General features: G+C 43.2%; 1 protein-coding gene across 1 annotated transcript in view; it reads right to left on the bottom strand.

Moving 5' to 3' along the window:
* MYT1 (myelin transcription factor 1) overlaps positions 1-13,048 on the bottom strand; it is a 128,615-nt gene that overhangs the window by 50,512 nt on the left and 65,055 nt on the right. The window contains 3 exon segments of the mRNA XM_070744282.1: positions 2,398-2,667; positions 5,996-6,204; positions 9,188-9,402. Coding sequence (XP_070600383.1) covers positions 2,398-2,667; positions 5,996-6,204; positions 9,188-9,402 — 694 coding nt within the window.

The raw sequence follows: 13,048 nt of genomic DNA, 5'->3' as shown, positions 1-13,048 counted from the left end.
CATTCTAGTTATGTTATGTTATGTTAATATGTACTGTAATACTATACTTGTTTGACTAAATGAATGAATGGATGGTTGGTGGAGAATGGAAGGATTTATACTCCTTGCAAAGAGCTGGTCGTTTGCAATTTGCGAGTGTGAAAGATACCAAATATACGGCAGCAATGTGCAGCGGCGGCTAAAAAAGCCAACACAATCTTGAACTGCATCAACAGAGGGATACACTCCATGACTAAGGAGGAACTAATATCACTCTATAATGTGCTAGGTAGATCACACCTGGAGAACTGCTTACAATTTTGGTCCCCACACTATAAAAAAGACATTGAAACTCTAGAGAAAGTGCAGAAGAGAGCAACCACAATGGTAAAGGGACTGGAAACCAAGACGTACGAGGAAAGGTTGGTCCATCTAGTCTGCCCTTATATTATTTCTTGTATTTTATCTTAGGATGGGTATATGTTTATCCCAGGCATGTTTAAATTCAGCTACAGTGGATTTACCAACCACGTCTGCTGGAAGTTTGTTCCAAGCATCTACTACTCTTCCAGTAAAGCAATATTTTCTCACGTTGCTTCTGATCTTTCCCCCAAATAACCTTAGATTGTGTTCCCTTGTTCTTGTGTTTACTTTCCTATTAAAAACACTTCCCTCCTGAACTTTATTTAACCCTTTAACATATTTAAGTGTTCATGTCCCCTCTTTCCCTTCTGTCCTCCAGACTATACAGATTGAGTTCATGAAGTCTTTCCTGATAAGTTTTATACTTAAGACCTTCCCCCATTTTTGTAGCCCGCCTTTGGACGCATTCAGTTTTATCCATATCTTTTTGTAGGTGAGATCTCCAGAACTGAACACAGTATTATTCCAAATGGGGTCTCACCAGCACTCTATACAGCAGGGTCACAATCTCCCTCTTCCTCCTTGTTATACCTCGGAGTCTTTGGATAGGGGCTGCATACAATAATAAATTATTATTATTAGCTATGCAGCCAAGCATTCTATTTGCTTTTCCTACTGCCTGTCCACACTGTTCACCCATTTTGAGACTGTCAGAAATCACTACCCCTAAATCTGTATTGTATAAGTATTGAGAGTTATTGTCTGATTTAAACGTGTATGACTAGGACTGTTCTTGATATTTGATATTTGCCAAATAAATAATATTTTATACACTTAATGTATCTGGATTGTATTACTAAACCATTACTCGTATCCCTAGGCCAGTGTTTCCCAACCTTGGCAACTTGAAGATATTTGGACTTCAACTCCCAGAATTCCCCAGCCAGCGTTTGCTGGCTGGGGAATTCTGGGAGTTGAAGTCCAAATATCTTCAAGTTGCCAAGGTTGGGAAGCACTGCCCTTAGGCTATCGGATGGATATCTGCTAGAACTCCACATTGTGTATGTGTATCTTTGACAACTCAGAGATCACTCTACACACTCCTTAACACGGTGCTGAGTCTTCTGCCCACCCTAAGAAACAAAATAACGTCAGAGTAGCGGGAATGGGACTTTTTGCCTCCGCCAGTTGGATGAAGCTCTTTCCTCCGCAGCAGCTGATCGGCCGCTGCCTTCACTCCCTCGCCCAAAGGCCCCTAGCTCTTGGCCCCAGCCCTTTGGCCACAAAAATCCAAATTCAGCCACAGCCTTTTGGCCACATGGGACACTTCGTCACCATCCAATCAGAACGGTTGTTACAAAATGCTACTTTTGGAAGGAAAGAATGGGACAGTTTGCTCTTTCATACACAAACACACACATTGAATGATAGAGAGGGAAGGGACCTCGGTGGCCATCTAGTCTGACCCCCTTCTCATTCAGGAGACTTACAGAATGATAGAGAGGGAAGGGACCTTGGTGGCCATCTAGTCTGACCTGACCTACCTTCTCATTCAGGAGACTTACAGAATGATAGAGAGGAAAGGGAACTCAGTGGCCATCTAGTCTGACCCACTTTCTCATTCAGGAGACTCACAGAATGATAGAGAGGAAAGGGAACTCAGTGGCCATCTAGTCTGACCCACTTTCTCATTCAGGAGACTTACAGAATGATAGAGATGAAAGGGAACTCAGTGGCCATTTAGTCTGACTCACTTTCTCATTAAGGAGACTCACAGAATGATAGAGAGGGAAGGGACCTCAGTGGCCATCTAGTCTGACTCCCTTCTCATTCAGGAGACTTACAGAATGATAAAGATGGAAGGGACCTCAGTGGCCATCTAGTCTGACCCCCTTCTCATTCAGGAGACTTACAGAACGATAAAGATGGAAGGGACCTCAGTGGCCATCTAGTCTGACCCCCTTCTCATTCAGGAGACTTACAGAATGATAGAGATGGAAAGGGCCTCAATGGCCATCTAGTCTGACCCACCTTGCAACTCCCCACTCCCTTTACCTCCTCCAGTTCCTCTTCTCGTTGCCGATTTGGTTTGGTGTAGTCGATGGGCCCGTCCCACTCATCCTGGCGAGAGGTGTGGCTGGACTGGGGTGAGGTCATGGTGCTGCTCGTGGCACTGGTGCAGTTTTGGCGCTGGGACAGGTCGGGATATTTGATGCTGGGGCTACTGCTGCAGCTGCTGCTGCTGGGGAAGGCGTTGTCACGTTTGCGGTGCTTGTTCATGCTTAAGTCGAGAGTCCCGTTTTCATCCACTTCGATGTCCATGGACTGAAAGGTGGAAACCGCGAGAACAAATTGGTCACATTGCAATTCTGAGTGAACATGAGAGAAACAACTTGGCTGAAAGGAAATATTTGAAGCTCAGGGTTGAAATGAAGAGCTCTCTGAGGTTTTCAGTGAAGGGCTGCAAAAATTTCCAGGGGAAAGGTAATTGTTGGCATGGTTGCCAAAGGAAAGGAATTTTCATGCATATGTTCTGGCAGTGTTTTGAAGTTCAGAAATTTTGGAAGGAAGTGCAGAACGAAATAAATAAAATGTTAAACATTAACTGGATAATTACAAAAGAAATAGCGATATTAATTAAACAAAGAGAACTAAGAGATTTTAAGGAAAAAAACCTGCAGCATTGGAAAGCGCTCAAGCGGTAGTGGTATTGGGTTGGAAAGAGTCTATAAAATGGACATTACAGAACTGGTATTGGTACACGGTTGATCACATTCATTTTGAAATCATGGAAATAAGATTAAACAAGTTTGATGAAAATAAATTGGAGAAGCTGATGGTACGATGGAATAAGGTGAAAGAATATATGTTGAGTAGAATTTGTGACAAAAATGTGAAAAATAAACTCCAATCACTCTTTGAATAGTAAACAAATGCAAATTAGAGCTAAGGGAAAAAAAAGAAAAGAACATAATCTAGTAAATATTTGAACCCCCTGCAATTGGTGGTGGTGGTGATGGTTATTGTCAGTCGGGTGATGGGCACATGCACTGTGCACTGTTTTATGTTGGTTTTATGTAACCTTATGTGCAAAACCAATAAAATATATTTTAATTTTTTTTTTACTACCACGCTGTGGGCGTGGTTTATTGGGTGGGTGCGGCTTGATGGTCATGTGACTGGGTAGGAGTGGCTAGCCAGCCATGTGACCAGGTGGGAGTGGCTTGACAATCATGTGACTGGGGGTGGCTTAAAGATCATGTGATTGGGTGGGAGTGGCTTACTGACCAAGGTAAATTTTCAAATAGGTGCTTGGACTCTTTTTCAGTTGATGAAGTCACATTATTTGAATAGCCACAAAAAGGACAAAGGATAGCAACAACAACATTTGTTGAGGAGCCTAGCAGGGGTGGGCTGCTGCCCGGACAGGGGGTAATGCAGTGGGGAAGAGAAAATGGAGCTCCACCCCAGAGGATCCAATTTGCACTGAAAGATGTTGAAAGAAAATGCAGATTATTATTATTATTATTATTATTATTATTATTATTATTATTAATTGGATTTGTATGCCGCCCCTCTCCGCAGACTCGGGGCGGCTAACAACAGTGATAAAAAACAGCATGTAACAATCCAATACTAAACAACTAAAAAAACCCTTATTATAAAACCAAACATACATACAAACATACCATGCGTAAATTGTAAGGCTTAGGGGGAAAGAATATCTCAGTTCCCCCATGCCTGACGGCAGAGGTGGGTTTTAAGAAGCTTACGAAGGGCAAGGAGGGTGGGGGCAATTCTAATCTCTGGGGGGAGTTGGTTCCAAAGGGCCGGGGCCGCCACAGAGAAGGCTCTTCCCCTGGGTCCCGCCAAACGACATTGTAAGCCCCATCCACAGTGTGGTAGTAAAACTTTTGGTAGCCCTTCACTGGAGCCCAGCAACATTTTAAGGTTTTGTACTGACGCCACAAGGTTCAGTAGGATAACAGATGAGGCAAGCAGCTCAATTTTCTTTAATTGCTATAAAAGTTCAGTTCTAGAGAATGATTAAAATGAATAAAGTGTTTATGGATAAAAACATTACTATTTAATTATTTCCTATTTTAAAAGTAATTAAGGATCATAATAAGGTACTAGAGAAGGAAGGACAATAAAAAAACCCTATTAAGTATTCAATAAATAGTGCATAAACTTATTATCCCGACTGTGTGCCCTTCCCTCCCTGTGGGGGCAGCAGCCCATTACTGGTGGGTTTCCTGCAGATGTTTCATTACCCAACTAAATAATATCATTAGGCCGACTGTGTGGGACCTAACTGGTCGCTGGGATTCATGCGGCAGAAGGCAGTCCCATAAGTAATCTGGTCCGATGCCATGTAGAAACATAGAAACATAGAAGATTGACGGCAGAGAAAGACCTCCTGGTCCATCTAGTCTGCCCTTATACTATTTCCTGTATTTTATCTTACAATGGATATAGGTTCATCCCAGGCATGTTTAAATTCAGTTACTGTGGATTTACCAACCACATCTGCTGGAAGTTTGTTCCAAGGATCTACTACTCTTTCAGTGAAATAATATTTTCTCACGTTGCTTTTGATCTTCCCCCCAACTAACTTCAGATTGTATCCCCTTGTTCTTGTGTTCACTTTCCTGTTAAAAACACTTCCCTCCTGAACCTTATTTAACCCTTTAACATATTTAAATGTTTTGATTATTTCTCCCCTTTTCCTTCTGTCCTCCAGATTGAGTTCATGAAGTCTTTCCTGATACGTTTTATGCTTAAGACCTTCCACCATTCTTGTAGCCCGTCTTTGGACCCGTTCAATTTTGTCAATATCTTTTTGTAGGTGAGGTCTCCAGAACTGAACACAGTATTCCAAATGTGGTCTCACCAGCGCTCTATATAAGGGGATCACAATCTCCCTCTTCCTGCTTGTTATACCTCTACCTATGCAGCCAAGCATCCTACTTGCTTTTCCTACTGCCCGACAAACACTGCTCACCCATTTTGAGACTGTCAGAAATCACTACCCCTAAATCCTTCTCTTCTGAAGTTTTTGCTAATACAGAACTGCCAATGCAATACTCAGATTGAGGATTCCTTTTCCCCAAGTGCATTATTTCACATTTGGAAACATTAAACTGCAGTTTCAATTGCTTTGACCATTTATCTAGTAAAGCTAAATCGTAGGGCTTTATAAGTCATCACCAACACTTTAAATTGATTCCGGAAACCAATTAGCAACCAATGCAGACTGCAGAGTGTTGGAGAAATATGCAAGTGTCTGGACAAGCCCGTGACTGCTTGCGCGGCTGTATTTTGCACAATTTGTAGTTTCCGAATGCTCTTCAAAGGTAGCCCCATGTAGAGAGCATTGCAGTAGTCAAACCTCGAGGTGATAAAGGCATGAGTGACTGTGAGCAGAGACTCCCTGTCCAAATAGGGCTGCAACTGGTGCACCAGGCGGACCTGGGCAAACGCCCCCCTTGCTACAGCCGAAAGATGATGGTCCAAAATCAGCTGTGGATCGAGGAGGACGCCCAAGTTGCGGACCCTCTCTGAGGTTTATGATAGATTGGAAGCTGTTTGTTGACCTTCTGTTAGTCGAATACATCGATCCGTGGGGCTGGCTCCCTCTTGCCTTACTCACCTTGCTGGAAAGATCCTGCTGCTTCGTGCTAAGGTTTTCAGGCATTTCCCAACAACGGGTGGAGAGGTTCAAAATGGCCGTGGCGGCCATGTGGGCAGCTTCGGCGTCATGGGAGTAGTCGAAGCCTGTGGACGAAGACGAAGCATTCTTGACGTAACTGCTGGAAGGGCTGTGGCTGGGGGAAGTGGAAACCTTTGGAAAAGGTTTGCCTGCAAAAAGGGAGCAAGAGAGGCAGAGAGCTATGGATGGCGTTGGGCTTTTCAGGCATTTACTGTATTTTTCAGACTATAAGACGCACCGGTGTAGAAGTCTCACCAAGATTTCAAAGTGGTAAGTAAGGAATAAAAGGGTTTTTGTGCTTCCCGGACCCCAGAAGTATTCTGCAAACCTCCAAACCTCTCTGCACACCCCATTTTTCACAAAAATGTATCCATTTTTCACCTGTTTTTGAAAAAAAAACAGGGCATGCAGAGGGTCTGGGAAGTCTGCACAATGATCCTGGGGACTGGGGAAAGGCAAAAACATCCCAATTTTTGCAAAAAATGGCCTGTTTTCACAAAAATTGGATGTGCAGAGGGTTTGGGAAGTCTGCAGGGTGCTCCTGGGAGCTGGGGGAAGGCAAAACACCCCATTTTTTGCAAAATGGGATGCGGGAGAAGGGTTTTGGGAGGCCAAAAATTGCCGTATTTGGTGTATAAGATGCACCGACATTTCCACCCTCTTTTAAAATACAGTATGTTCATTTCTCACTCCCTCCTCTATTTTTTCCTCCCATAATTCATGTTAAAGGCTCCCTCCTCTATTTCTCCTACAACAGGAAGCTGGTTTGGTTGACTAGTTAAAGCACCAGGATAGAAAGTGGGACACTGTGAGTTCTAGTTCTACCTTAGGCATAAAACCCAGCTGGATGTTTGTGAGTTCTATACAGTCCCCCCCTTAAAGAAGAAAGTCTGCTAGGTGACTTTGGGCCAATCACCAGGTGACTGTGAGTTCTAGTCCTGCCATAGACAAGAAAGTCAGGTGGGTGACTTTGGACCAATCACCAGGGGACTGTGAGTTCTAGTCCCACCCTAGACAGGAAACTCAGCTGGGTGATTTTGGGCCAATCACCAGGAGACTGTGAGTTCTAGTCCCGCCTTAGACAAGAAAGTCAGCTGGGTGAACTTTGGACCAATCACCAGGGGACTGTGAGTTCTAGTCCCGCCTTAGACAAGAAAGTCAGCTGGGTGACTTTGGGCCAATCACCAGGGGACTGTGAGTTCTAGTCCCACCTTAGACATTTAAGTCAGCTGGGTGACTTTGGGCCAATCACCAGGAGACTGTGAGTTCTAGTCCCACCTTAGACAATAAAATCAGCTGGGTGACTTTGGGCCAATTACCAGGAGACTGTGAGTGCTAGTCCCGCCTTAGACAGGAAACTCAGCTGGGTGACTTTGGGCCAATCACCAGGAGACTGTGAGTTCTAGTCCCACCCTAGACAGGAAACTCAGCTGGGTGACTTTGGACCAATCACCAGGAGACTGTGAGTGCTAGTCCCACCCTAGACAGGAAACTCAGCTGGGTGACTTTGGGCCAATCACCAGGAGACTGTGAGTTCTAGTCCCGCCTTAGACAAGAAACTCAGCTGGGTGACTTTGGGCCAATCACCAGGAGACTGTGAGTTCTAGTCCCACCCTAGACAGGAAACTCAGCTGGGTGACTTTGGACCAATCACCAGGAGACTGTGAGTGCTAGTCCCACCCTAGACAGGAAACTCAGCTGGGTGACTTTGGGCCAATCACCAGGAGACTGTGAGTTCTAGTCCCACCCTAGACAGGAAACTCAGCTGGGTGACTTTGGGCCAATCACCAGGAGACTGTGAGTTCTAGTCCCACCCTAGACAGGAAACTCAGCTGGGTGACTTTGGGCCAATCACCAGGAGACTGTGAGTTCTAGTCCCACCCTAGACAGGAAACTCAGCTGGGTGACTTTGAGCCAATCACCAGGAGACTGTGAGTTCTAGTCCCACCCTAGACAGGAAACTCAGCTGGGTGACTTTGGACCAATCACCAGGGGACTGTGAGTTCTAGTCCCACCCTAGACAGGAAACTCAGCTGGGTGACTTTGGACCAATCACCAGGAGACTGTGAGTTCTAGTCCCACCCTAGACAGGAAACTCAGCTGGGTGACTTTGGACCAATCACCAGGGGACTGTGAGTTCTAGTCTTGCCTTAGACAAGAATATCCACTGATGTATATTGGTGTAATTGAATAAACGCGTGATGACGAACCTATGGCAAGTGTGCTCGAAATGGCACGCGGAGCCATGTCACCTGGCATGCAGGGCATCAGTTGTTTCTCTTTTGGGTTTCTGGTGCACATGCGCATGTGATGATCAGTTGGCCTTTGTGCCTGTGGCTCTTTCATTTTCCAGGGCAAGCCTTGCGCTGGCCAGCTGATCAGCATGTGCGCATGCGTGGCAGTAACCAGAAGATTTGCTGGCCTGGAAATTAATTTTTTGGGTGCGCGCATGTCCCTCTGGGCCACTCCTCTTCCTGATTGCAGCCCAGATGATCGCATGTGTGTTGTAATCATAGGTTTATAGGCACTGAGCATTGGGATAGAATATTGCTGAAGGGTGATGTTTTAGCCTAATGGGTGCTGTATAAACCTTATTCTTCCTCTATGGAAAGGCAGCAAAGTCCAGGCTGAGTAAGCAAGCTGCAGAATCCATGACCACGTGGAAAACAATTAACTTGATATACAGCATGAAGATAATGTACAGCTAACTTCCATATAAGGAAATATATGCCTTACTCTCATTCCTTTGCTAATCACCAATAAGCACACAATCCAGGAAAAGGCAATGAATGGAGCTTCTGTTAATCATCTATAGGGAAGTCAGGAGGAGGTTGCATGAGTGAATGGTAGTTGGGGGATGGCTTAATGTATGTGGCGTTCGCGGATTGGTTATTCTGTACCACATGTCAGGAAAAGTGAAATACAATAAAAGGAGCGATCTTGATTCAATCGAGGCCGTCTCACAGAGAAAATATTCTCAGAGGTCGGCCCACCAGAGAAGGGCAGTTGTGCATGCAAAAGTGCCAAAAAGATTCGCCTTCACTGGAATAGACCATAAATAAATAAATAACCCCAAAACTCCCCACAAATTCATTTTCCCCCAATGACCCTCCATATGCAGACCCAACTTACATTTAAAGGCTTTAGGTGAGGTTTCGCAAGACTGAATCTTTGGGGCAAGCATGCGTTTGCCAAAAACCTGAGCGTCGAAACTTGCATAATCGAAGGTGACTTTGGAGTACTTCTCCAGCTCCTTGGCCAAGTTGGCCCTTGGCGTGGAAGGTACCATGTTGGGCCTGTAACTTCCATACTGAGGCACCTCGAGCTGCTTCACAAAACACATAGGCCTGAAGTAAAGAGAAAGGGTTAAATGGCTAAAAGGATGAACGGATTAGAGCATATACACACAGAGTGCGCCCAGCTCGACTTTGGATTGCCTCCTCAGCTGAGCTCCATTGTAACCTAATGTGACAACTGCAAAGATGTGCCCAATTACCCTTAGCCAATAAAATTGTATTGTATTGTATTGTATTGCATTGTATTGTATTGTATGTTGTTTTTTACATACGGGGCGGCATACAAATGCAATTAAATAAATAAATAAATAAATAAATAAATAAACAAACAAACAAACAAACAAACAAACAAACAAACAAACAAACAAACAAACAAACTATTGTTCGCCGCTCAGAGTCCTTTTGGAGTGAGCGGAATACAAATGCAATTGATGATAATGATAATGATAATGATAATGATAATGATAATGATAATGATAATGATAATGATAATGATAATGATAATGATAATGATAATGATAATGATAATGATAATGATAATGATAATGATAATGATAATGATAATGATAATGATAATGATAATGATAATGATATATTGTATTGTATTGTATTGTATTGTATTGTATTGTATAGTATTCCATTCCATTCCATTCCAATTCCTATCCTATCCTATCCTATCCTATCCTATCCTATCCTATCCTATCCTATCCTATCCAATTGCCTCTAGTCTAGGCCAAATAGCCTTGCTTGCAGGGGTGGATTCCACTTACTGCTACTACTGGTGAGCTTCCCGCAGAGCTCCCCGACCCTGGCACACACGCATGTGCAAGGGAACAAAATTTCGCAAGAGGACGCATGCACTTGCAAGATTTCAGTAGGGTTTTTTGCAAAAAAATCACCGAAAATCGCCAAAATCTTGTGCACCCGTGCGTCCTTTCGCAAGACTTTGCTTCCTGCGCATGCGCAGAAGCAAAATCTTGATCGGGCACCTGTGCCCACCCGCCGGTCATCCGGAGCTGCTCATGTGCTCCATTTTCGCTACTGGAACGCCGTGCCCCCACCGTCCAAGTAGGAACTCAAAGCTGCTCGCTTGTAACTTAAAATGTGTATTCTGAGCAACCTAATGTGAGATAGCACCCCCTAACAAAGCTCTGGACTATAGGCCAGAAAATGTATTCTTTTCCCCTTCTGAAAGTCCTTTGTTTTCGGAGCGCTGAGAAAATCATAATGTTTGCATGAACTAATGGATATGAAATGATAACAACAACAACAACAACAACAACAACAACAACAACAACAGAGTTGGAAGGGACCTTAGAGGTCTTCTAGTCCAACCCCCTTCTTAGGAAGGAAACCCTACACTACTTCAGACAGATATTTATCTAACATCTTCTTAAAATCTTCCAGCGTTGGAGCATTTACAACCTCCGGAGGAAAGCGGTTCCACTGATTAATTGTTCTAACTGTCATGAAATTTCTCCTTAGTTCTAAGTTGCTTCTCTCCTTGTTCGGCTTCCACCCTTTGCTTCTTGTTCTACCCTCAGGTGCTTTGGAGAATAGGTTGACTCCTTCTTCTTTGTGATGGCGAACCTATGGCACGGGTGCCATATTTGCTGGCATGAAAGCATTTGCCCTAGCTTAGGTCCAATGTGCACGTGTGTGCCGGCCAGCTGAATTTTGGCTCACACAGTGGCTCCGGGAGGGTGTTTTCAGCTTTGGGTGGGGGATGGGAAGCTCTTTTTGCCCTCCCCAGGCAATGAATTATGGGTGTGGGCATTCACACATGTGCAATAGTGCGCACGCACACTCTTTCAGCAAGCGAGGGAAAAAAAGGTTCGTCATCACTGTGATATAATGTTCCTATATGATATTGAAATACTGATTTTTCTAACACTATGACAATCAGTGTAAGCTGTGTAAAACTACTGTATATTTATTTATTTATTTATTCATTCATTCATTCATTCATTCATTCATTCATTTATTTATTTATTTATTTATTTATTTATTTATTTATTTAGATTTGTATGTCGCCCCTCTCCGCAGACTCGGGGCGGCTCACAACAAAGTGAAAAACAATTTATAACAAATCTAAATTTCTACTAAAAACATTTTAAAAACCCCATTTTCTAAACACACATACATACACACATACGATTCATAAATTGTATATGCCCGGGGGAGATGTCTCAGTTCCCCCATGCCTGACGACACAGGTGGGTCTTAAGGAGCTTACGAAAGGCAAGGAGAGTAGGGGCAGTTCTAATCTCCGGGGGGAGTTGGTTTCAGAGGGTCGGGGCCGCCACAGAGAAGCCTCTTCCCCTGGGGCCCGCCAACCGACATTGCTTAGTTGACGGGACCTGGAGAAGGCCCACTCTGTGGGACCTAAAGAAGGCCCACTCTGTGGGAGATAAAAAGTCGCCCATTTTTGCCTTCGGATCAGAAATAAAACAAATTATCAGTTGCCTCATGTTCAGAGTGTCATTGGATTTATCAGATTCCGAGCTGCACTCAATAATCCAATCCCAGTATTTTATTATAATTGTAGAATAGAATATGAAGAAAGAATCATTTTGAATTATTTTGTGAGCAAATTGGTAATTGTGGCTGCGGATACTGTTTGTGTTCAAATTCTCTCCCCCACCCCCTTGGAGTAGAAGGCATTTATAAACACGTAGTATAAAGTATAAAGGGAGAATGTGTATAGCAGAGAGGGGCGGCATACAAATCCAATCAATCAATCAATCAATCAATCAATCAATCAATCAATCAATCAATAAATAAATAAAATGGGAGAGAAATTAGAAATATGCTTTTAGGAAACAATAATTCACGATGTTATCAGTTTTCAGACCTGATTAAAAAAGTATGATGTCTTAAGAGAGTGATAGTAAAATCCAATACTACAGACTTAATTCAACAGGATGAAAAAGTTTACACCAGTTCGCAAACAATCCAGGAATTATTGGATCTCATGACTTTGCCTGTTTTGAGAAACTTTGATTTGTTCTGATTTATTTCTAGCTGCGTGCTTTTGATCTGAAAGAGTGACAAAGTTGGAAGGTTCCACTTAGAGTTTTTAGACTGGCAAGGATACTTGCTCAACTCAATGGTTCCTGGATTTAACACAGCCTTTATTTCCCTCAACCCAGAAAGTTAATGCTCTGTTATTGAACTTTTTAAAAGTATTATTCCAGCTTTTAACATATTCAGTTAACAGAAGATAACAGACTAATACGGTTGGAAGGGACCCTGGAAGTCTTCTAGTCCAACCTACTGCTTAAGCAGGTGATCCTATACTGCTTTGGATTCCCCCTTTGCCCGTTGTTTGTTGGTTGGTTGATTGGTTGGTTGGTTGATTGATTGGTTGACTGGTTGACTGGTTGACTGGTTGATTTGATTGATTTGATTGATTTGATTGATTGGTTTGATTGGTTTGATTGGTTTGATTGGTTTGATTGATTTGATTGATTTGATTGATTTGATTGATTTGATTGATTTGATTGATTTGATTGATTTGATTGATTTGATTGATTTGATTGATTTGATTGATTTGATTGATTTGATTGATTTGATTGATTTGATTGATTTGATTGATTTGATTGGTTTGATTGGTTTGATTGGTTTGATTGGTTTGATTGGTTTGATTTGTATGCCGCCCCTCTCCGTAGACTCGGGGCGGCTCACAACAATAACA

The sequence above is a fragment of the Erythrolamprus reginae genome, chromosome 3 (assembly GCF_031021105.1).
Source record: "Erythrolamprus reginae isolate rEryReg1 chromosome 3, rEryReg1.hap1, whole genome shotgun sequence".
Lineage (NCBI taxonomy): Eukaryota > Metazoa > Chordata > Lepidosauria > Squamata > Dipsadidae > Erythrolamprus > Erythrolamprus reginae.
The sequence above is the reverse complement of the archived record's forward strand: the minus strand, read 5'-3'. Positions and strand labels throughout refer to the sequence as shown.